The 27538-nt window shown below is 31.0% G+C and overlaps 1 protein-coding gene across 1 annotated transcript in view; it reads left to right on the top strand.

Moving 5' to 3' along the window:
- Positions 1 to 27538, top strand: part of Dpyd (dihydropyrimidine dehydrogenase) — a 798929-nt gene that overhangs the window by 97954 nt on the left and 673437 nt on the right. The window contains exon 3 of the mRNA XM_027935067.3: positions 5355 to 5437. Coding sequence (XP_027790868.1) covers positions 5355 to 5437 — 83 coding nt within the window. The remainder of the gene's footprint in view (positions 1 to 5354; positions 5438 to 27538) is intronic.

Genomic DNA, 27538 nt, shown 5'->3' with positions numbered 1-27538 from the left:
TAAAAAGTTCTTATTTTATTTATAGTGTTTATTGGTTTTGCTTGTTTTTTTCCCTTAATTGTAATATACAGCATATTCAATTTTATATCTTTTCTCTAGAAAAATTATATGCTGCCTATAATAAACATTGGCTTGTTAAAAATCCACAAAAGTAATATTTGTAGTGAGTATATGACTCTCAAAGTGTCCTCTTTAACCTTTCCTTTAATTTTGAAAATTTTATATTTTTCCCTAATTTTTAGTGTCTTGAGTCACAGTGAACATTTATAAGCATAAAACTCTTTTAAAAAATGAGTGTTTCTGCAGAAATATTCGAAAGGGTACTACAATCTCTAAGGTGTAGAATGTGTGTCTTTTTTCTTTTTGTCTGACTGCTAGTATTAAGGCAAAAAGTAAGGAAAACTTTTTTTTTGAGGTTTGGACTCTAATTGAACTTATTTTTGGTTCAGAATGACTGAATATATGTTTCTCAAAGGAGCCTCTAATCAAAATTAATTACTCATTTTTTAAATAATTATATTTGTATAAATGCCATTAAAAACTATTCAATCTAAAAAGAAAAAATTATAATTTTATTACTGAAGTATCAAAATCTTATAAGGATGTTAAACTCAGGAATTAAATCTTTAACACAGAATTTTTATTAATAGTAATAATTAAAAACAACAGCTGGTGGCTAATATTTACCATGTTAGAAATTTCATTTGCATTCTTTAATTTTAACTCTAGTGATTTGTAGTTGCATTATGACTCTTCAACAGAATTCAAACTGTCTTTTACTTATCTGTTTATACATTTTGAGAAATATGACATTTTAACTGATGTATAAAAACATAAAATTGTGCATATTAGTGGATCAACATGGAATTTTGATACCTATATACATTATAAAACGTTTAAATCTGGTTAAACATATCTATCTCTGGAATTCTCTTAAAAAAGTTTTAAAATTTCATATGGAAAGATTAATTTAAAGTATTCAGTCCAACAGTTTTTTATACAATTAATTAAAAATTCTACCAGAAGACCCCCTTGTGCCTCTTATGATTATTTTCTGCCCGCTTCCAACATTATGGATTAGTTTGCCTATTTATAAAATAACAGCTTTACTAAGATATAATTCACATACCAAACAGTTCATCCCTAAAAGGGCAGAGTTCCGTAGTTCTTAGTATATTCAGAAAGTTGTGCTCAAATCACCACTAATTCCAAGATATTTCCATCTTATCCCCAAGAACCACCACTCCCTTGAGAAAATCACTCCCCATTCTCCACTCTTCCCACCCCTGGGAGCCAGGAATCTGCTTCTTTTGATTTGCCTTTCCAGGATATTGCATATAAATTGAATTATAAAATGTGTATATTTATATTTGGCTTTTTCACTTGGCATATTTTAAGGCTTCTGCATATTGTAGAGTGTATTACAACTTCCCTTTTTGTAGCCAAATGATACTAGATGTGCTGGTCTACCTCACTGTTTACTCCTTTATCATTTGGTTGATTTTTAGGTTGTTTCTACTTTGTGTCTGTTATTGATAACACTGCTATAAACATTTGTTTAAACATTTATGTGGACATATGCTTTCATTTCTGTATACTCCCTGGTCATATGGTAACTTTATTAATTATAGTCTAACCATCCTTACCTGGTTCATATGATAATTATGTATTTAACATTGCAAGGCAGTACCAGATTGTTTTCTACAGTGGTTATACTGATTTTCATTTGTACCATTAATTTTGCAATTAATACAAATCCTCACCTATGCTTGCTATTTTTCTTCATTTTGATTATAGTCATCCTATATTGGGTGTGAAGTAACATCTCAATATGATTTCAATTTGCATTATTCTGAGTGCTGATGATGTTGAATATTTTAATGTTTATTGACCATCTTCATATCATCTTTAGGAAACTGTAGAAAATCTTTGCTCATTAAAAAAATTGGGTTGTCTTCTTATTGAGTTGTAAGAGCCTTTTATATATTCTAGATAGAAGTCCTTTTTCAGATATATGATTTACTATTATTTCTCTTACTCTGTGAGTTGTTTCATTTTCTGAATGATGTCCTTAGAAGCACAAATATTTTAAGCTTTGATGATCTTTAGCTTATTTTTATTTTATCTATGAAAACTTTTGCTTAATCCACAATCACAAAAATTTACCACTGTGTTTCCTTTTAAATGTTTTAAAGTTTTAGCTTCTACCCCAGTCTCTAATCTGTTTTGCATTGATGTTGTACATTGTATTTGGTAGGGGTCTATCTTTGTTCTTTTGCATGTGGGTGTCCTGTTGCTGTAGCACAATCTGTTGAAAAGATTATCCTTTTCTTTATTGAATTGTCTTGGTTCCTTTGTGCAAATTAAGCTAAAGAGTGTATTTCCAGAGTCTCATTTCTATTCCACAAGTCTATTTTGTATTTTTAAACTAGTACCATACGTCTTGTTTCCTATAGTTTTGTAGTAAGTTGTAAAATTGGGAAATCAGAGTTTCATGACTTCATTTTTCTCTTTTCCAAGAATGTTTTAGCTATTCTATGTCCCTTGCATTTTCATATCAACTTTTGGATCAATTGTTAAAATATTAAAAAAAATGTCAGCTGGGATTTTGATAGGAATTGCATGGCCTCTTTAGGTTAATTTAAGGAGAAGCACTATCATCATAATGTTCAATTTTCTAATTAATGGTTATGAGATATCTTTCTATTTAAGTTTTCCTTGCATTTCCATAGATACTTTCTACTTTTCAGTGCACAACTCTTATGTTTTTTGTTAAATTTATTTATAAATATTGTATCTTTTTGGGTTATTGTAACTGTACCTTTTTGTTGAAATTCACTTAACTGGAATATTTTTGATGTTCTGTTTTGCATGTTATTTCCATTGCTCAATTCACGTTACTCCATGTAGTTGTAGTTTGGTCATTCTCATTGCTATATAGTTTTCTAGTACATGAATGTACTACAGTTTGTGTAATTTATCTTAATATATCATGTGCTTATTTCCAGTTTTGGGCTATTTTGAATATTGTTACTTTTGACATTATTGTACATGACTTTTGGTAAATAAACATGTACATTTGTTCTGGGTGTGTTCTTATGTGTGGAACTCCCAGGTCATATGGTTTCGAATGTTCAGCTATTGAAAGTACTTTACAAAGAAATTGTAACAACTTAAAGTTTCACCAGCAGTGTTATTTTTATACTAAAAATACACCACTACCACCATATGGTCTATCTTCTTCACTTTAGATATTTCCAGAATATGTAGTGTTATCTTGTTATTGCTTAAGATTGCATCTCGCTTATGAATAATGATGTACAACTAATTTTATTTTTTAATTGCCAATATGGATATTAACTTTAAAACAGTATTTCTTTAAGCCTTTTGTCCATTTTTCTCTTTAGTTGTCTTTTTTATATTTATTTGTAGGAGTAATTTATTTATTGTGGATATAAGTCATTAAAATAACATAACACTAGCACAAATATGAAAAATAGACCAGTTATACATAATATACTATAAAACAGATGTTTCTTACATTGCAATATAATTTATGAAAAGCAGTGGCTCTAAATTATAGATGGTCCTTTGAATAAATATTATTGATTTACTTGATTACCTATCTGATGTTATTTTCTCTCTGACACCATGTATAGATGCCATCTCAGATGAGTTATACATCCAAATATGAAATATAAAATAAAACTTCCTGAAAGATTATAGAAAACATATTCATAACTTTGGAAAAATTTTCAGAGTTCTTTAGTAGGACATAAAAAGCATTAATTTTAAATTGGAAAAATGTGTTGTTGAGACCAATTAAACATAGTAAATTCACTTCATGAATAGGCACTACTGAAAATGTGAAATGACAAGAGGTAGAGGAGGAGAGGGTACTCATAGTGTATTATTCGGCAGAGGATGTTTTATCCAGAATTCCAGCTATTTTAGATCAATTTTGATAATTTTCAAGGTCTTCGTTATAAATTCTCTGACTAGCTGGGTACAGTGGTGAATGTCTGTAATCCCAGTGATTCAGGAGCCTGAGGTAGGAGGGTCACAAGTTTGAGGCCAAATTTGACAAGGTAATGAGGCCCTATCTCAAAATGAAAAATAAAAAGGGTTGATGATACTGTTTAGTGGATAAACACCCCCAGGCTCAATCCTTATTAACAAAAAATAAGAAAACAAAAATATACCTACCTTATGATAGCGTTAAAAGTATCTTTGCCTTAATTTGATTAAGTCATTAGAGGTTATCAAGGTGAACATAATGCGTTAGATACTTATAGATTTTGAATCAACTCCTATATATTGGAAATTGCTAATCTAAGTTCTTTAATTTTCATAAATACCACATACTTATGTATAATTTGAGGATAGAAAGAACATATTAGTACTTTTGTTAATTTTTGTTTGTAATATAACTAGAACAGTACAACCAATTATTTTATTACCTAAATACTACTAAATTTCTGCAAGAAATCTTAAGTGCCAAAAGACTACAATAGATACATTATTAATCTAAAATTAAATTTTACATCTTTGGTTCTCGAAATTTATTTGGGTCACATAAGATTAACTTGGTTAATAAGATTAACTTGGTTAATAAGATATATTAAGGATTGCAGTAAAATATTAACATATACTCTTAGAAAAATTCAGCCCATTAAAGCTGTTGTATTTGCTAAGAGAGACATTTATGAAGTTTAAGTTGCTTATTGCATATTTACTTGATTTTAATAGTCTAAGAACTTGATATAATGTCAGTTAATTTCAAGAGTTGGTTTTATTTATATTTAAATAAACATATATACATATATGTGTACATACAATTGTAAATATCATGTAGGTTGTTATTTACAAGTGTGATTATAACATTTTGGTAAATTATTTTTGGAACTCTTATTATTTTAAGTGAGCTCTGTCCATCTTAGTAAAAGCTAACTTGTATAGAACTAGATAGTTATCATGTACAATTCATTGTGATTTAAAATTTACTTTATTGATTTCTTTTTTCAATTTAAATAAACTTTGATAACAATATGATTTTAGAGAAATAATTTTTATTTGACAGACTCTAAACATTTTCCTACTTTTATGTAATACTAATTTTTTTTTACCTATTTCAGAAAATGTATGGAAAAGACTTCTGTGACAGCTGTATCATGTTTTTATTTTGTTGCTCTTGAATCAACTGTCGATTTTAATGAATCCTACCTAATTAAAGTGGTGTGTATATTTTTCACAAGTCCACGATCAATATAATCAATTATACTTTTATATAACTGTATAGATATAATTTTTCTCAGGATGTTGGAAGGCTAATGTAATTTTTTAATGTGTTTCAGAATTGTGAGAAGCTGGAAAATAATTTTGATGACATCAAGCACACGACTCTTGGTGAGCGAGGAGCTCTCCGAGAAGCAATGAGGTAAGTCTAGGTCACCATAGCAACAGTCACAGATGTGGTAAAGAAAAAGTCATTCTTCATTATTGGGGGAACAAATGAGTTCATTGCCACCATTCAGCTCTGTTCTCTAAGGTATTAATTTGTCAGTGGAGAGACTTCCCTTGAGGCTGTACTTTGGTTTTGAAGCTGCATAAATGTTAAGCCTCAGTGCACAGTAAAAAATGTAAATGTTTAATTTGTTACTTAAAATGCTTAAGGGGTGTCTTGTTTTATATTTATACTAAACTGTGTGATTGAATGAAAATATTGTTCATCTAAATTCTGCCTGTATATATAAAAAATAAACATTGTACAATGGTGGCTTAACAGTTTTTCCTTCTAATTAATATTTAATTTAAAAAGAGGTACTTAAAATTTCATCTTCTATTAGATTTTATAGGATTATATTATAGTATTTTTAAAGTGATTCACATTTTCACACTATTACAAAGCATATAATTAACTTCTTTTCAAATATACTGGTCTGTAATGAGCCTGATTTTTTTTTCTTTTTCACTTCTTAACATCACTATTTTTGAATATTTCTCTGATATCCCCCAAACTGAATGCCTTTTAAATAATTTTCAGTGAAGCATTCTTTCAAGCCATTTGATCAGAATCAAAAAGGAGTATTTTCTTTCTTTCTTTCTTTTTTTTTTTAACTAGAGACTACAAATATGTGAGTAGTAAGACCCATCATCCTTAGAGTTGGAAAACAACAAATGATACTGTTCTTAAAAGTTCTGAGCTTGAACCTTTGGGATTATTTACAGTATTTTTGTAAATAATTGAATATATTAATCTTTATTTTGTTTATGAAAATAAGCTTATTTTTAAAATATATTTTCTGATATCCTACTGCTCATTTTTTATGATTTTAAGTCTAACATTTTTTAAAAATAATGGTTTTGATACAATTTTGTTATTGCTCGCACACAGTTACCATATACTTTAGTTTAGAAGCTGCTCTCATTTAGCAACCTTCCTTTTACCATGCAAGCAGCAGGAGAAAGTAATTAAATTTAATAGAAGCTGCCCTCATTTTGAAGCCACTTCTATTTAAAACCACAGGGGGAGGTAATTAAATTTAATGGAAACAGTAGCTTCTACACAAAGATACATGGTACTTCTGTATAGATGATTATGATGTCACAAAAAGAGGAATAATATATTACTAGTACTGAGAAATTACCAGCTGGAGCAAGGAAGCCTATTTTATTGTTAATGTCTTTACTAATAAAAAAGGGGAAAAATAAAACTGAGTACACAATAGAGAATTTGTATCTATATAAAACATTCTCAGAAAGTTTAGTTATTGAAAATAGTCATAAATTAAAAATAAGGTCTAAAATATATTATGGAAAGGCTAATGCAGAAATTATGAATGAATTTTCCTGTTTTTCAATATAGTCTTTATTCTTTAAAACTACCACAGTGCTATAAATTGAACATTATTCTTTGTAATGCTTATAGTAATGATTCTGAATACATTAAATGTGCCTACCAATATTTATTTAGAAAACTACAATTATTTCCTGTATTTTTATATCTATTCATTTTGAAGTAAATGCAGGGATAGGAAGACAAAGAGGATGACAGCTCTCATGCTTTGAATAAAAGAACTGAAGGCCAAAAACATAAAAAGAATTGAAAAGGGGCAATGTGAATGAATGTGGATGTGAGTGAGGGAAATATAATGAATGAGGAAAGAACATGTAATCAGTGTAGGAGATTTGTCATCTAGAAAAAAACAAATTATAGAAGAACTGAATATGAAGAGATTATTAAATTCTGCCAGATTTTGCAGTATATACCATTTTAGAACATACCAGAATGTCATACTTTTAAAAATAGTAGAGATGAACTGATGAGAAAAGCAAGTATTAATTACCTAGTTATAGTAACCTCTCAACCAACCACACTATGAGAGAAAGCTGTAGTACAGACAATTTAAATCAGAATTTAATTACATGGCTGTGAAATATACTTCTTTGCACAGGTTGCACATTTACACAGGTTGCACAGGTTGCACTTAGCACACATGGTCATGTATTTTTGGTAATGTCTGGATAACCATTGAAACAGTTTAGTAACTAATAATATTTAACAATTTAGTTTACTGTGGGTCAGACTCCTTGTTTTTTGAAAATTCAGTGAGAGATCATTGTTTTACCTGTGAGATTCAAGATTCTGAAAACAAACAAGTAAAGAAAATATGACATGATTAATAAGAGGAAAAATGCATGAAGAGACAAAATTAATTATTCTGTTACCAGTAATCAGTTTTTCCTTCTATGAAGGATTTCTGAATTGAAAAAAACACAGGGTAAAAAATTTGACCTAATTTAAAAAGATGGACAGTTTTGCAAGGGGAGGGAATAGTATAGATCGAAGGTGAGGAGGCCTGTAATTTCAAGATGTATTTCAGAAACAGCAAGTAGTCTAATGTGATGGAGAGCAAGAAGTTTTCAAGGTTTTTGAATCTTATGTTTTCTCACAAAACTCATTTAAGTGGAATTTTTCTGTCAATAATATGTCTCCTTATATACCATGAACCTGTGGAGTGGCAATGGAGCAGTAGAAGGTTGACAGGGATGGCAGGGCTAACTCAGCATAGAGTGCAGTAAGGAAGTGACTGCTGAGACAGGAAGGGATAATTTGCCTAAAACCTTAGCACAGGGGCTGGTCTCAGGAAGCTGATGGAAAATGTGTTTGTTAATGTATTCTAGAGGCCAGTTACATATCTGACTTGCCTTTACAAAGAATTTAAATTATTTCAAGGAGTCAATGTGTTTTTTTAAGAACAGGAATGACCCTGTACTCTCATAGCTATTAAGGTTCTGTTATTTCTATAAGCACAGAAAAGAGAGGATTCTGTCCTTGCTCAATTCTCTGCCACCTCATCTAGTCTCTCTTTTGGCTGGTCTGCCGTGCATTCTGATCCTGTTATTTTGTTAGTATCCCAGTGCATGAATCATTTGGATCCTTCCCATGCTTCCCCGGATCCCAGATGTAAGGATGTGTGGAGCCTGGAGTCCTGCTATGTAAAAAGCACAAGGAAACTTTCCCTGGAATGTGCTGACTAGATAAAAAATAAATATATTAACTGAAATAGGGAGAGAGACAAAAAGAAGAGTAAAAATGAAGAAGATTTTGGATGAATTTCAGACAGCTAAGGTAAACCCACATGTAAATATTCCATAGGCAGAGAGAAAACATAATTCTACAACTCAGGAAGAGGATGAGGAATGATGTCTACTTTTGGAAATTGTTAGTATTTTGATACTTCTTGTTGCCATGGGAAGCCATGTAATTTCAAGAATAGTGCATCAGGTTAGATGCCTGATCATCATCTCTCACCAGTGGAGTTCTCATCAGTAGAGAGGCCAGAGTGAGCTAAACCACATTCACACACATCACACATTTACACACTCTCTTCTTAGAAAAATTAGAATAAAAAGCAGATCCATAACATAGTAATGAATGAAAAACCCAAAATAATATGTGTGATGTGACATGAAAGAGACAAAGTGATTATTTTTCTCTAAAATTGTGATTTATATCTCCAAAGCCCAGGAGGGTTAATAAAAAGCAAACAAGCAAATAAGCAACAACAATAAAACCCCCTATGGAATTTTAAGAGGGGCTTGGAATTCATTCCTAGTCTCACAAAACTTAAAAAATGGATGGATGGATAGATAGATAGATAGATAAAATTTAAAAGAAGCAAGAAGAATTCATTAATGTGGTCATATTCAAAATAAAGGTGGAAATTTATGAGCTTTTATATGTATGAGGTATAACTAGTTAGTAGCTATAATTGATAATAGAGCTTATAAAGGTCCAAAAAAGTTATTGTATGATAAAGTACTCCAAGTCAGTTGGAGAAGTTGAATCACTCAGGAAATGGTATTAGAAGATTTTTTTTCTTTTGGGAAGAAAAATCCCTCTATATTTTCAGTTCCCTTGTGTCAAAGCAAATCATGTATATTAAAGAGCTAAATGAAAAAAAAAAAAAAAAAAACAACAACAACAAAAATGCTCAAATCCAGTGTATAATGGAAGTAAGTATGTTTTTGAGGTTCAGTAGAGAAAGAAATGATAAACTGAAAAGTATTTGAAGAAATCAACAAGCTTTGATTACAGTAAAAACTTCTGTAAATGGAAAAAATTACAAAATTAAAAGACTTCAGTATACCGTATTACCATGTTTGTGACAGATTTAAAACAGATAATACCACAATGGATAATTGGCAAAATATACCTAAGAAACTCTTGAAAATACTCAACTCTATTGGCAAATAAAATGTATAAATTTTGTAAAAATCCTACCAGTTTCTTGCATTTTGCTATTACTACAGTTTGGTAGGGAGGTGATTTTTGAGTGCTACAGATAGAATGGTAAGACAGACATACATTCCCAGAGCTCATGAAGATTGGAAATTGCTGTTATGTTTAAAGAAAGGAGTGTGACAGTAAATGTTAAGCTCCTTAGAATGAACACAGAGTATCATATTATCTTATTTTCTAGAAATATACTACGTAGAAGTATAGAAATTATGGACGATCTGGATTTGATTCTTAGGGACTATAATTTTGAACAAATTGAATAAAATCGAATTGCCTACTATTAAAGAAACAAAATCTGTGCACATATACTCACGTATATATGATAAATTTTCGCACATTTCCTTCTCTTTCTGGACATGAAAATGACCTTTAACATGGTATTTTTAATGACACAAGAATTTCTGTGTTATAAAATTCAATGAAAATACTAAGAAACACAATTACGTATAGAACATGATCTTAACTGAATAAGTAGAAGAGAGAGAGAGGGAGAGAGAGAGAGAGAGAGAGAGAGAAGGATAGGAATGAAACATAGTCATTACATCTGGGTGATGGGCATATAGATACTTTATTTTCAGGCTTATACTTCTCTTTTTAAAAAAAATATTATGTAAGGCAATATATTTGAAAAAAATTAGAAAAATAGTGACAAAAATAGAAAAGAACAGATATGAAACAGATATTATGAAGGAATCAAATCTGAGACTCCAAGTAATTTTAGGCAATTAAGTTTTAATTGTCTTCTGTAAAATAGGATCTAAAACCTCATAGAATTGACAGGAATGAGAAAAATGTAAGAAAGATTTGTGATTTATGAAAATTAATAAATATAAAATAAAAACATTGCTGTTTGTACATATTGTGTTCTTTTAATGGTGTCTAGTACTTATTTTAAAGAAAAATTTTCAGTACTAGGGATTGAACCCAGGTGTACTCTATTACTGAATCACATCCCAATCCTTTTTTAGTTTTTATTTTGAGTCAGAGCTTCACTAAATTTCCCAGGCTATCCTCAAACTTGTAGTCCTCCTGCCTCAGCTTCTCAAGTAGCTGAGATTTCAGGCATGAGCCACTGCCCCTGGATTTTATTTAAAAGAATTTATGTATAATATACATAATTAATAGAACTGACTGTAAAACTTCATTGTAGTCTTAGTATATAGAATACTAAAGGGACTATTTCTTGCCTAACTTATGTAGAATTCATTATGCTCTGGCTATATGAAAATCTTCTGCAGGATCCCTGCAAGTAAAACATTTGAAGGACACATAAGAAAGGGTCAGCTCTAGGTAAAATCTATGATCTATTGTATGATAATGAATTCAGAGGTAAATTTCTCAACTTCATCATGTTTTCTGCTTACCTCAGCAAATTCAATCCTCTTATGGTATCTAGGAGATATTATTTTGCATCCTGTAATAAATTTCTAAACATCATTTGGAAAGATGGGGCCATTTTTAACACTGTGGATATCCCTCTTCAGATCCAGAGGCAGCAGTAGTACATGGGTAGTAGGTAGTATGTAGAATTTACAAGTATTTGAATTGAACTTGAGAAAAGGACATGTTAAATTCTGTAAAAGACGAGGTACTTATAGAATGCAGTATAGTTCATTAAGAAAAAGAAAGTGTAATTGCCTTTAACAGTGGCTTAATTAATAAATAAAAATACAGATTGGTTAGATTTTTTGGATATATTGCTATAGCAAGAATACAAATTATATTTTTGTAGTATACAACATTGCCAGTTAGAGGTTATTATTTTATGTGCAGAACCAAGTCTATTCACTGAGAGTTGTTATATTTAGAATATTATTATAAATATGAACTACCAAGACAAATGTGTTTGAAATCTGTTTTCCTTTTTGCTTGGCTTTGTCACGTGTTAAGAATTTTGTCACTAGATGGTGGTGTTGAGTTGCATAATTTACAGTTACTGGCTTTTTTTCTGGTGTGTGTAATAGTATATGCAGGTACGTCATAAACTCAGACACATATACAGAGTCAAGCATTTGTATGACCATGTCAATTTGGAAACTAGTTTTTAAGAGATGTAATGATTCTTAATATTATTTGAGTCAGAAGGTTAAAATTGCTGTATTGTGCTCATTTCTTTACTTTTGACTCAGAGACTTTTAGAGATGGAAGGAATATAAATAGTAATCTAAACTTCTTAAACAAAAATTAAAGTTTAAGGACAGATTCCAAGATAGTTACACAGGTATTTTTCAGTTTTTTTTGTGTCTATCCTTTCTAGATTTATTGTCCTAAAGTACATTTTTAATTTCACTCATCTGTTGGTATCCAGTGTTACTAAGGTGATTACCAGCGGATCTAAGGGCTGCTTTACTCATGCTCTGGTAATTTAGGTGTTGTTTTACCTGTTTATTATTTTAGTTATGTTACTCTTGCATCCCTTGAAAAGGCTACTGGTTAAATTACACTGGTATTTCTTTAACTGATACTTGAACATGAACTTGAGTAAAGGATTATCTCTATGAGTAATTTTGTTCATCTGTATAAGATTTAAAGATAAGGATTATATCATTGTCCTACTTAATTTTATTTCTGGAGATAAGCTTGTGTGCATGTGTGTGTTCATGTGTGCATATTTACATGTATTCTCTATATGTACATGTATTTACTTGTGCATTTGTATGTGTAATAATTTCCCCCACTTGGTCAAGGAAAACTTGGAATGTATGACAGCATTTGGAGTCTAGAGCTCCCTTTACTTTTTACTTGAATCCATTAGGGTTATAAAGATACAAGAAGGTTCCAAGAAATCATTTTATAACAAACTAAAAAGATGTAGGAGAAAGAACAGGCACTCTAAATATTTGAGACTAGTGAATTGATTAAGCAGTTTAGAAAATAATTAAAAGGCTACCAGAAAAACTGAAGTGGGATTGAAGAGAATATGAAATAATACAGAAAAAAATTAGCACAATATTTCTAGTGAAATCAGAAGGTTGTTCAACAGTGTGGGAAGTAAAGAAATTTTTCTTTTTAAAATGCTATGTAATGTGATGTCAGAATCATAGAAGTCTTTACTTTTTTTTATTTTGAAAGTCATCAAAAATATAAATTACTTAAGTAATCAAAAGTGCCCATTTATATGTGGGTATTTTAACGACATGAAAAGTTTGACAAAGTATAATTAGATTTAGAAACAATGGGTTAGCTCTTTTCTTGATCCTTTCTAAATTACGCTTCTCCAAGTTTTAGTTTTCTTTCACCAATTGTATCAATAGGAATCTTCTGAAACCTTCTTTAAACCAGCAGAGTATCCTGTTCTAGAGAGAAGAGAATGTCTTGTCTTTATCAGTCCTAATGCAGAGCACTGCATATTGTACCAAGCCCACAGTAGGTTCCTTGGTTTGGTTTATACTATGTAACCTGTGAACAAGGAATTCAGGCTGAATATGTTTAGATTTTTTGAAATATAAGGACAAAAGCACATCATCACTTTTCTAGATTATGATATATCTTCTGAGATAAACATGATTGAAAAGCAGCTCAGCAGATATCTGTAATTGATTATATGTAATTATGTAACCTATGTAATTTGCTTCATGTAAATTGTACAAGATGAGTATATAATATACATTCATATACACAAACACTTTAGCTGTCATCTATCTCCCACATATGTTAAAAATGTTTCTTTCATTAACTTACTTCAAAGATGAGTCAAAGCAAGATTTAATAGTTTCAGATAGCCCATTTAATTTTCCCACCATTCATGGGGCATAGAAGAAAGTGCTATATTATTTGTTAGTAACGTTAAAAATCAAACATATGCTCAGTAATAATACTTCTGGTTGACTTATGGGTTTGATAACAATTGGCATATCTAAGTTTATAACCTTTGACTTAAATTAGCATTCAAATATAAGAAATATTGATTACATAATCATCAATGATACATTTTGTTTAGCAGCAGTACAAATGAAATTAGGCATAACCTAATTATTTATTTATAACATGCATTATCATATTTAGTGTAAGCATTGTTATATTCAACCTGGTGTTTACTGTGTAATAGGCAGTGTTTAGTGAGGAGCTGTGTTTGTATAAATAAATCAATCATTGCAAATGCCATTTTATGTCAATTTGATTCATTTGGAATGCTAAAACCAAAAGAAGAACACACATTCCATTGGTATTTAGGGTTTTTTATTTTGAAACACCATCATCAGTATTAACTGAGTAAGAAGCACTGAGCAAAGGTCAGGAAAAAAAATCACATTTTTGCCCTTTGCATTGAAGGTTTGCATATTAAGACTAGAAAAGAAGGGATGCAGATTTTCTTGTGCTACCAAAGAAAAGTGCAGAGCTAAGTTGTTACTCTAGAATGCTTATCATTTTAGATACAGACTTTGAATGAGCAGCTAATAGCTAAAATTATTTAGGAGATAAAAATTGGTACTGTGAGGATTAGCTTTAATTTTAAGTATCCATAATTGAAGTGCGACATTATGATTTTAATGTTATGATAATCTTGTTAACAAGCTGTTGTGTATATACTATCATATTTTAATGTAGTTGCAAAGCTTAAGTAAACCATAAAGTAAATTGCTTTTTGAATCAGGCTTTTACAAGTGGAAAATTAGTGGTTTACATGTTTTGAATATGTATTTTGTAATTATATTTGGTGTTTTCTGCAACTTAGAATAATAGACTTATAGATAATAGAATATTGTTTATAAACACATTGGCATTTTTTGTTATTGACCATTCTAATTAATTTGGGTGCATTCCACGATGTACTAAAATATAATAGTTACTTCTATTGTCATCGCATTTGGAAAATATATGTTCATATATAGCTATAATACTTCTCATTTATCATATATTAGCATGTTATACAATTAATTAGTTTTCTTATGCAATATTTATTGATATGCACTATCATTCATTGAGGGTGTTTTTGGTGTTTACTCTTAGGGTAAAAAGTCCCCTATTCTGATAAGTGGTGAAGGTAGCTAGTAAATTGAAGGGGTTTTTTTCTTCTTTTTTTTTTTTGTTGTTTGTTTGTTGCTTCAGTTGACAAGGCTTGATTGATAGTCTGATGCAGATGTAGCAAACATTTTTATTTAAAGGCCATATAACAAATATTTTTACCTTTCTCAGCCGTGTTGTTCCTGTAGCCTCCTACTCTGTTGTGCTAAGGCAGTGCCAAAGCCTCCATAGACAATATAGGAGTAGGTTAGTGTGGATGTGTTCCAGCAAAGTTGTATTTACCAAAACTTACCACCAGCTGAATTTGGCCTGTAGGTTGCACTTGGCTGGTCCCTGCTTGGGAATAAACTTGACAAATTCATTAGAATAAATTTCCAATTTCCAAGAGTTGTTCAAGAAATATATTAGGAATTTGTGATTGTTTCTGATGAATTAATATTAAAATATACTATGAATCTCTTCCAATTTTATTAATAAACATGAGTAAAGAACGTTAACTTAGGTGTCATATCTCTCAATTTCTGAGCTGTTCTATAAAATTGAATATGTTAGATTCAAAGATTACGCATTCAAGTAAATAAGCATGATTAAGAATTAAAGAGATAATCTAGCTTGTAAAGTCACCAATATGCAACCAAGATGATGAATAGGTATTAATGCCACTGAATTAATGAGCAGTAATATCTGATATTTATTGTTTATATTTAAAATGTGAGAAAACCATTAAAGAACTACCTACATTAGGAAACAGCATAATGTTGCTTTTAGTTTGACACCAGTTTGCCACAATGTGGTACTTACAAAAAGTATACATTGGGATATTTCAATTTATCCATTAATCTTAGATGAAGAATCCTTTTGCCAGATACCTAAATGGTACTGACTGGGAAAATATTGATTAGAATATATTATGTGGTCCATTATTTTAACTCCTTTATGAGTTTCATATCCATGGAAGCATCTAAAGAATTACCTCCTTTCAAAAGTTTAATCTATAATAAAACATTGAATAAAACATTATAGTCCACAAAGAAAGGTTTTTGTTTTTTTGTTTATTGTTTTATTTTGATGAAATGAGGTGGCATATGGGATACTCTGGCTTCCTTTTAAAAATTGCCTGTTATGTGTCCTTGATGTACAGGTATTATTTGGTGACAGTTATTCTCAAATGTTCAGACATTCAATGATGTGGGAATAAATTTACCCAATTTTCAATGTTTCTTTCTGTGATATCTGGAAGGGCCTTGCTCCTGTGGAAGGCTAATCTCTGCTCACAAGCTCACATGAGTCCTGTTTCCTCTAACCCATTCAATAACTTCCCTCTTGTAATTATCTCCTGCAGTACTAATTTTTCCTTCTTTTGTGATTATTTCTGTCTGAAAATATGCATGCTTACATAATAATGTATCTTATAGACAAACAAAACCTTCCTACTTTTTCCTTTTCAGATACCACCCCATTATTGTTTCTCATGTTCAAAACTAAACCTAGTCAAAGAGTTGTCTATAAAAGTTTTCCATTTTCTAACATCCTATTCTTACAGGATCCACTCCAGCTGGGCATCTCTTCTGCCATTTCTGTGAGGCTGCTTGGTCCTCAAATCCCTAACTTGTACATGACCTCTCAGCAGCATTTGCTTCAATAGACCTTCCCTTCTTTCTTGAAACACCACCCTCTCTGCCATGTAAGCTTCAGTTACTCTACATTCCTTTATTTTCCCCTCTTCATTGGCTACTCCTTTTCACTCTCCTGAGTGGCTATTACCTCCTCTTTCAACCTCTAAATATTGACATATTGCATCTGCTTTCCCTGCATAATTGTTATGTAAATAACAACCATCTATTGTGGAAGACTCTTCTATTTGCATCTCCAGTTTTGATAACTGTCCTGATCTTTATCTTTAAAAATCCAAACAGTTGGATATTTAATAGATAACTCAAACTACATATATATATTTCCTCTTCAGGTATCAAAAGAGATATAACAATTTCTCACCACAATCCTCCACTAAACCTGCTCATTTGATACTTTTTCCATTTGAATAAAACTGAGTACCATCTACTTAGTTATTTTACCTCCAAATCTGGAATTCATTGAAAATTTTTCTCTCTCATACCTCATCTAATCAGTAAGAAATTTCTGTAAAAACTCTAACCCTAATTCCAGAAAAATACCCGGAATCTGTCCAAGTCTTCCTTTCTGCCTTGCCACATTCCTTGCCTCTCATTTGAATGATGGGTTTCCCTTTTTGCACTCTTTCCTTCAGAATTCATTTCCCAAGCAACATTCAGATGAGCCAAATTGTGACATTTCACTTCAACAGATTATTATTTACTTAGAATAACATTTAAATTTCTTATTTTTATCTTCTCCTGCAGTATCTTTGTGACCTGCCACTGGCTACCTCATCAACCATTTTCCTGACCACTTTTAACTTTGCTCACAGAATTCCTGCCCAAGTGGCCAACTTTTTCTCCTCTAAAATTAGAGATTGGGCGCCATGCTGTCTTTCTGACTCCATCTGGCTCTTCATTTCTTTATTGCTTCTTGACTTTCAGCTTCAGTGCCTCCCCCCTTTAAACTGGTGAATAAAGACTGAATGAAAGAGGCAAAGTAATTTGAGTACATAGTGCAAAATTGGAGGAGCCAGAATTGGATCTCAAACTGATTTCTCTTGCAGACTCATTACTTCTCAGAAATTTCAACAAATTAATTTTGTACCTAGGACATGAAATAAAACTACTATGTCAGCATACTTTTACTAACATATTCGAAAAAAGCTACATTAAAAAATAAAGAAAGAAAATGTTAAGTATTTTATTATCTAATACATATATATATATAATTTAACTATACATATTAACTACGCATATATTAGTTAATGATATTTCAATTTTAACCTTCTTAATGTTTTACAAGGAGCCTAACAAGTTCAGTTTAATTTAGTACATTTATAAATATTAGCCTTAGAGCCCTCTCCCATTTTAAAGCCCATTACTTTGGCTGGGGAATAGAAGAAGTAATAGTGGTAATTTTATTTAGAGATCTTTTATAACATCAATTTTAGTGGAAATAGGTGTTTGTATTTGGGCCACAGGTAATCCATTTCATCGATATCTGTGCTATGTTTACAAACGAGTTATCCTGCCAGTATTTTCCTTTATCTTTTAGGAAGACTTTAGAGGAATACCTTTCTTCCTTTTAGACGGGGAAGAAAAATGATTTACAATAAAGTTAAATTACTTACTGGTGTTGTATTTGTCATTGTCATATTTTTCCTTCATATTTCGTTTCTTCCTTCACCCCTTAGATGTTGTTTATAATTTCATATTCTGTGAGGGAATATTGCTTGAGACACTTCTCACCCAGAAGTAAGAATTGGGTAAAAATTTAAACATCTAGGATGAGAAATATGTTTTGAGAAATCAGACATTTTTTTATATTTAATAGTGAAATAAGGATAAGATTTTTTCCTATAAAGAAAATATTACTAGTTTGACACACAAGTAAAAGCAAATGATTCCACATGAATAAAATATAATAAATAATTTGGTGAAATGTGAAGGACATCATTATCCAAAGTACATGTAAAAAGACACAAATTAGTGTGAATATACTTTATATATAAACAGAGATATGAAAATTTGTGCTCTATATGTGTAATAAGAATTGTAATGCTTTATGCTGTCATGTATTTAAAAAATAAAATCAATTAAAACATATTATAGCAATAACAAAAAATATTAATAATACTCAAGAAAAAAAATCATTGGGTAACCAGTTTGAGCTGGTTACTAACATTAATTGCAGACTGAGAGTTTTTCCTCGAGCAGTATCATTCCAGTAAAATGAAAGTCTATCATAATTTGGTTTTAATATAAGACTTTTCCTTTAATTTCTATGTATGCAGGATTATTTTCTGCTCATATGACATTCTATGAGACTCAAATGTTCCTTCAGTGCTTACAACCAAATATCTGTTTTTAAGGGATGTAACATAATTTTGTCACACATATTTTCATAGATGATATGCTATTCCCAAAAGATATCTGGACTATATGAATATTAATATATACTTTCTGAAATCTGTATGACCAAACTAAGAATTTCTAGACAAATCTAAATTATTGAATGCATCTGGTTACTTATTTATTTGTTTGCTCATAGGGAGCACAAATACATTTAAATATGATGAAAATAGAAATAATTTATTTAAACAAATAGTTTTAGACCATGAATAAACCTTCATAATGTGAGTTTTATATTTTATATCCTCATGATTATGTAGCATGGCAGATTAATTTGACTTGACTAATTCTTGGTTGTTTTGTTACTATTATTATACTTACTTGAAAAAAATGCATCTTGGAAAAAATTCCTAGTGTTTGTAAACATAAACATTATAGTCATACATACATATACTCTACACACACACACACACACACACACACACACACACACGCACACATGCTCTGTGTATTGTTATTCAAATTGAATATCTTTAAATGTCTTATCACATTCCACATATCTCGATTGATACAGAAAGTGATCTTAGTTACCTTATATGTTTACTAAAAAAATACTCAGCAAAGCTTTTTCTACACTTGATTGCTACATTTGTTTGGTTCAGTTTAGCCTTGCCAAATTTTACTAAGCCTAAGGTTGAGAGCTGACCATAAGGTAAACAGCCCGAAATCTCTACTTCCAAAGTGTAGTGTGTAGAGATGGACATGCTGGCAAAAGAGGTAGCTTTTTGAAAGTGTTTAGATGAAAGATAGTGATGTGCATAAAATTTTGTAAGTCATCAGCATGCATTTATTCATTTTAAAATCATGAGAGAAGATTAAAACAAAACCAGTAGGGAGTAAGCATTGGGTAAAACTGAAAACATGGAAATAGACTCAAGGTAACTGATAAGGAAAAAAGAAGAAAGTGATAATTCAGCTGCATTTAAAAAAATTCCCATTTATGATTAGTGATTTTCTGGTTTCCTTTGATATTCTTCAAATATATATGTATCAAATTTTTATTTATAATTTAGTTACTATCTCTATGTTAGTGATCTCAGGCTATTTATGATTGAAAATTAAAAGGTTTTAGGTTTTGTAAGGACTACCTATAGCTAAGAATTATAATACACCTTAACATAAAATGAATTTTAACCTATAATTTGGAAAATGTAATTGAGGAAAAGTTAAATATATTTGAATCATGTTTCTATTTTCACATAGAATTTTAAATATGTGTATATGTGTGTGTATTAGAATGGAATTAAAAATACTGAATGTAGTATAGTTTATTGAATTTTAAGAATTATGTTTTATATGCAAGGGTCTCATATCCTGTCTGACATGTCAGAGGATTTTAGTAAGGAAGAGGGCTTTGTTGTTGCACTTAAATATTTAGTGTTTTGAGCAATCTTTGTATTTGTGTTAATAGCATTTGTGTTAAGTAAGATGGCTCTAGAATAATCGGAATAGTACAAGGCCATTGAAAACACAGTGCCATTGAAAGCATTGAAAGTGGAGATAGTTACTCTTACATCTGGTCTATACTTTTAAATATTTACTTATATATGTAAAGCATTAGTACACATTAGAGATACAATTATGAGCAGACTTTTATGAACTTTATCCTTATTGTGTAATGGGAAGGAAGGTGGGCATTGATTAAATAACCACACAAAAGTATATAAAGTTGTAACTAAGATAATGTTACAAAGGAGGGGGAGTATTGTTAAGAGTATGAATTACAGAAGTTTTGACAGGACCCAAAGGTATGGGGATAGGTGAAGAAAAGAGGATAAGGCATGAATGGGAGAGTATTATGGTACAAAGCCCTTGTGGGAATGTAATGGAAGCAAGGAAACAAGAAGCCTAGGATAGTGGAAAGCAGAGAACAAGGAGATGCCATGACAGAAGGGCAAATGCAAAGGCATTTCAATGGAGAAATGGTGGTATTTTCAATAAATGTTGCTGGAATCACTGGACATCAGGTGCAAAAAAGTGAGGGGGAGAGAGAAAAAGGAAGAAAAAACCCATAATTTAAATACAGACATTATACTTTTCACAAAAATTAAATCAAAATGAATAATGGATCCAAGTCTAAAATATAAGCCTATTAAATTCCATAGAAATAATAGAAAATATACACGAACTTGCATTTGGAAATGACTTTCAAAATACCACGTTAGAGGTATGATCCATGAAGAAATACTAAGTTGGAGTTCATTAGAATTAAAAACTTGTGCTCTACAAAAGGCACCATCAAGAGAATGAATACACAAACGATAGACTGGGAGAAAAATATTTGCAATCCCCCCTTTTTTTCCTTTTTACACAAGTGGAACACAGCTTATCATTTCCCTGGTTGTACATGATGCCAGAAAACCATTTGATAGAGGACTATTGTAAAAAAATATAAAGAACTCTCATCACTCAACAATTGAAAGACAATTTGATTTAAAAATGGGCTAAAGATCTGAACATATACCTCTCCAAAATATATAGATGGCAAATCAGTGTGTGAAATGATGCTCAGTGTCATACATCATTAGGGAATTACATATTCAAAAATTCACATTCATAAAACAGTGAGTTACCATGACACTATTGGAATGGCCAACATTCAGAACATTGATAATACCACATGCTGACAAGGGTGTGAAGTGATGCAGAGGCTTTGGAAGGCAAATTGGCAGTTTCTTACAAAATTAAACATAGCATTACCATATGATGCAGGAATTACATTTGTTGGCGTTTGCTTGAATTGAAAATTTGTCTATATAAAAAACCTGCACATACATGTTAATTGCATAACTGCTAGACTTGTAAGCAACAGCTGTCTTTTAACAGGTGAATGACAAACAAATTATGGTACATCCAGACAAGGGAATATTATGAGGCACAAAAGAGATACTACCATATTACCAAAAGGCGTAGAGGAATCTTCAATGCAAAATACTAAACGAAGGAGGCGAATTTGAAATATTTATATAGAATTTTTTCTAATTATGTGGCATCCTGCAAAAGGTGAAACTGTAAATATAGTAAAAAGATCAGGTATTGCCTGGGGTTTAGGAGGAAGATGTGAATAGTCATAGCACAGAGCATTTTTTTTAGGACAATAAAAACACTTTTTAGGACATCCATATTGGATACATGTTTACCAAAGAACATAGAATGTACAACAGCAAGAACAACCACTACTGTAAACTGTGAACTTTGTATGATAAAGATGTGTATTGGTTCATAATTTAACAAATGTGGCAATCTGATTTTAGATGTTAATGGTGAGCGAGTCTGTGTGTGTATGTGGGACTAGGCAGGAGGTATGTGGGAACATTTGGCTAAATTTCTTATGAACCTAAAACTGGTAAAAAAAAAAAAAAGTGTATACAATTTTTAAAAAGAGTCAAAATATTTGAACAGAAGTTGTCATGAAAGATGATATACAAAATCTAATAGTCACATGAATATGATTAACATTAGTCATTAGGAAAATAGAAATGAAAACAATGGTAAGACACCAGTTTACACCTACTTGAATAATGAATATTAAGCAGACTGACAAAAAACAAATTTTGGTGAGGATATGAAACAAGGACATCTCTCTAACATTGTTGATTGAGTTCTAGATTTTATTGATATTGACTTCTAATTTATGGACCAAACAAAATCTGTTAAGAATTTAATCCTTTGACATTTGTTTTTTTTTAATTTTTTATTTGTTTTAATTGGTTATACATGACAGTAGAATGCACTTATATACTTTGATGTATCATACATAGATAGGATATAATTTCTCATTTTCCTGAGTGTATATATATTGTAGAATCACATTGGTCATACAGTCACATACATACATAAAGTAATAATGTCTGTCTCATTCTACTATCTTTCTTATCCCCGCGTCCCCTACCTTTCCCTCCTTTCACTTCCCTCTACCTAATCTAAGGTAACACTATTCTTTATTTTTTTTTTGGCATTACAATTCTTAATACACATATATGCCATAATTTTTGTATCTCTGTTTGTATATAAAGTATGTTGACGCCCAATTCAAGTCTTCATACATGTACTTTGTATAATGATGTTCATCATATTCCACCATCCTTGCTAATCCCCTGCCAAAAGAAACAATCTGTGAGGTGAACAGAGAGCCTACATCCTGGGAGCAAATTTTCACCCTTCACACATCAGATAGAGCACTAATCTCTAGGGTATACAAAGAACTCAAAAAGCTAAACACCGAAAAAACAAATAACCCAATCAACAAATGGGCTAAGGACCTGAACAGACATTTCTCAAAAGAGGATATACAATAAATAAATAAATATATGAAAAAAAATGCTCATTATCTCTAGCAATCAGAGAAATGAAGATCAAAACCACTTTAAGAAATCATCTCACTCCAATCAGAATGGCAGCTATTATGAAGACAAACAACAATAAGTATTGGCGAGGATGTGGGGGGAAAAGGTACGCTCATACATTGCTGGTGGGACTGCAAATTGGTGCAGCCAATTTGGAAAGCAGTATGGAGATTCCTTGGAAAACTGGGTATAGAACCACCATTTGATCCAGCTATTTCTGTTCTTGGACTATACCAAAAGGACTTAAAAACAGCATACTATAGGGACACAGCCACATCAATGTTTATAGCAGCACAATTCACAATAGCTAAACTGTGGAGCCAACTTAGATGCCCTTCAGTGGATGAATGGATAAAAAACAATACGGCATATATACACAATGGCATTTTACTCAGCATTAAAAAAGAACAAAACCATGGCATTTGCAGGTAAATGGATGGCGTTGGAGAAGATAATGCTAAGTGAAGTCAGCCAGTCCCTAAAAAACAAATACCAAATGTTGACACTTGGTTTTTAATTGAGAGATGGCCTAGTTCTTGGTGAATGTTTTATGTGAATTGATGAGAATGTTTATTCAGCAATTTTTGAGAGTAGTGTTTTATGAGTATTAATTAGATGAAAATGGTTAATAGTTTACCTAGAGCTTCAGTATCTTTACATCATGCATTCATTCTGAGAGAATTGCTTGAATTTCCAGCTAGGATTTGAGATTGGCCAGTTTTCTCCTTTGAAATTCTGACAGTTTTCTTTAGTGCCTCCAACCTTCTCTACCATGTTTTGCTTTCTGTCTGCCTTTCAGTTGCCATTAGCCTTACTAACAGTTCAGCATGTCTCCAGTGGGGAAAAACTTTCCAAGTAAAACACACCAGCCCCTTACCAATGATCACTAGAAGTTTTCTGATTATCTCCTCATCTCATCCTGAGAAAGTTCTTTCTTATTAGGAACATTAGTTTGTGAAATCCCCTTCCTTTCTCCTATCTTGCATGCCTTTAAAAATATGGGTGTGAGGTTTACCCGGCTATCAATAGTTTTTGGCAGTGGTAATATTGACTGGCCTCTTGTGCCTTTATGTATTCTATTTCAAAGTTAATTTTGCCCTCTGTGTCTACCTTAACACATTTTTTTGTCATGAAGGTCATGCTCTACTTTAAAATAAACAATTATATGGCATAAGTTCAAAGGAAAACAAATCTGTGTTATTTATAATTTATTTTTGTTTTGTTCGTTTCAAGAGAAATGTTTGATCCACTGTTGGTTTTCATTTCTCTCTGATGTGAACATGCCAGGCAGTTTCATTCTGGCATTTTCTTTCTCTCTATTCTTGCTTTTGGTGAACTCATCTGTTTCTTTGTCTCTCTCCACAGGCTACCCCTCATTGTCCTCTGTGTCTGTGTCATACACCCTAGTCACCCTCTTTAACTCCAAACACAGTTCTAAATGCTTACCTGACATTAGATTGCTCTGTAGAAACTTCAGATTCAGCATCAAAAAACACAGTTTATTTTATCTTTATCTTCTAGCTGGTCTGATTTTGATTCTGTTACTGGGACTAATTTTAATTTTTAGTAAGTTCTTTATCCTGTATAAGGTATAGTTTTCAATTTATATTTCATTCAAATGAATCAAAATATGGCTAGGCCATTGCTTATTTTAACCAGATATTTTACTAACCAACAAATATCAATTAACATTTTTTTTCAACATCATAGTAGTATATATTAAAACTAACTCATATATAAATGAAATGATTTACTACTTTGGTGAGAATTGGTTATTAATTAGTCTGGTTAAATAAGGAACACTAAAGGATAACTTGGTTCTGTCTACTCAGTTCAGTGCTCAAAAGTGTAGGTTAACAAATCCTATGAGACAAAGTTAAATTAGTTTTAATTGAGCTTTTTATATGACCACTTAAGCACTTACCTTTCCTAAAGTGTCTGTTTTTACAGTTAGAATATGCAACCTGTTATCTTCTAATTTCTTTAATTCCCTGTTCTCTTCTCTGGAGAGAGTTTTGTATCATTGAGTACGCTACACCTGGGTGAACACAATCAAATGACTTCAGTGTAGGGAGATAAATATCAACCGGATTCTGTAGGGATAAAGTCAAAGTTACATTGCAGGATGTGTCTAATTAAAGTTTTGTGAAATAAATGCATTCGTTCTGTTTTCTTGGTGAATTTATATAACACCTTAAAATCTTGAGGTCTCAGAGTTTTAGGAAGAGTTTAAGGACATTATCCTATAGGATGTAATTTTTCTGGTTATATATAGTTGTTTTCTCCCTCTCTCCCTCACTCGCACCTCTTCCTTCTCCTCCTCCTCTTATTCTTCCTCCTCCTCCTCTTCTTCTTCTGTTATATTTACTATTGTGTCTACTTCTGAGGAAATCATATATGTGTTTTATGTGAAATAAAATGATGGGTATCCATATAGTCTGATTCAGAAATAGATGATGTTTATACAAAGTTCCAAAGTAGATATTATATCCCTTTACATATGCTGTTTTTAAGACCCTTAAAAGTATCAACATTAAATGAGAATCAGAGTTATGAAAAATACCACTTAATATAATAACAAATTTTGTGTTTTTTTCTTAAATAGACTGAGAAGACTTTACATTAATCACTAGAAATGAAATTTCTTTGCTATTCAGCAAAATTATTCAAAAAGTTCCTTTTACTTGAAAACTATTTTAAATGAATTTTATTACTTCAGTGTCAAAATTACTTCATTTAATGTTATTTTCATTTGAAAAATTATCCTTAAGCTGGGTGTGGTCATCCATGCCTGTAATCCCAGCAACTGGGGAGGCTGAGGCAGGAGGATCACAAGTTCAAGGCCAGTCTCAGCAATTTAATGAGTCCCTAAGCAACTTTTCGAGACAGTGTCTTAAAATAAATTAATAAATTTTTTTTAATAAAAATATCTGGGGATGTGGTTCAGTGGTAAAGTATCCCTCGGTTAAATACCCAATACCAAAAAAAAAAAAAAAAAAATCCTTAAATGTCTGAGGAGAAAAGTGTATTTAACCTGATTTAAATTTTATGTACTATATACATATATATACAACCCACTGCTTAGTCTCTCATTTATATGTCCAACTTTTATGTTTATTTGTATCAGTTAAAAAATATCTTAATATATGAGATCCAGACAGACGTGAAGTGAAGTTTTTCAAGTATTTTCTGAAAATCGTTTTTTTTGATTCATTGATGAGGATATTAGTACTTTCATAAAAGCTATTTACTTTGGCAAAACTAACCATGGAACACATGGTAAAATATAAGCATCTTGGACTATAACATTAAATTACAGATTCCAGAAATGAATTTCAAAATTAATTTATATACAAGGTTACATTGATTTTTATCCATATTGCATTTAATAAACAGAAGGGTGAAAACCAACTTTATACCTTTAAATAGTTAGATATGTGTTATTAATCTGTATTTTTAATTGGAGAAGACATTTTTAAATGTCTTCCAAGAGATTTTCTCATTTCTATTTTGGTAGTCCCACTACCTAGATATTTGGATTGAAATGTGTTTGCCTGTATTTCCATTTCAAAACACACATTCAGGCATGTTATGAGGAACAAGTACCATTATAAGTAGTCCCAAAACACCTTTGTGATTAATGTTTTTAAAGTTCTTTCCTGTTATTTTATCTTTGACATAAGTAGCAATTCAGAAACACTTATGCTATATATAAAGGAAGAGTATAAAAATGAGATTATTACAGTAACTCAATGACATATTATAAAAAAGGGTATTTCCTGTAGGGTAGTCCAATTACAAAATAGTAAAACAGGAACAAAACACGATAAAGTGTTTTCTTTCTATTTGTTTCAGTAAGTTTAGCACAGCAGGAATTGTGGCATTCTTCCTGGCTGGTGTGTCAAATCTGCAGTTTGAAATGTAACTGCAAATGGGAATTATTTTAAAGACATCATATATAAGCTAATAAACTTAGTCATACAAATGAGATAATTATATAGAATTTAATATATTTAATTTGCTTTTATTATAATAATTTTATAACTTCAGTTTGAGAAAATAATGTGTTCATTTGAAAAATATTAATAAACATGTATGTTGAACACATGTAAGACTAAACCTTGAATCATTTAAATGCAGTCTTTGCCTGCATCCATTTTTTGAGGTGTTTTTTCACTTGTCCATATCTGTCTTGATGAGCCAGTTCAGCTTTGTTTGGGGAAAAGATTTTACAGATATTATAGACTAAGACAGTAAACATAATGAAAACTTTATATAGGATCCAAGAGAACTTTTAAAAAATAACTTGACATCTCTTTAAGGCCACATCTTGGACTATAGAATATGGGAAAATATATTCATTGTATTGATTTGTGGAGATCAACACCATGTTT

This window comes from Marmota flaviventris, chromosome 10 (assembly GCF_047511675.1).
Source record: "Marmota flaviventris isolate mMarFla1 chromosome 10, mMarFla1.hap1, whole genome shotgun sequence".
In the NCBI taxonomy this organism is placed as follows: domain Eukaryota; kingdom Metazoa; phylum Chordata; class Mammalia; order Rodentia; family Sciuridae; genus Marmota; species Marmota flaviventris.
Note: the sequence above shows the minus strand (reverse complement) of the source record. Positions and strands in the feature narration are given on the sequence as shown.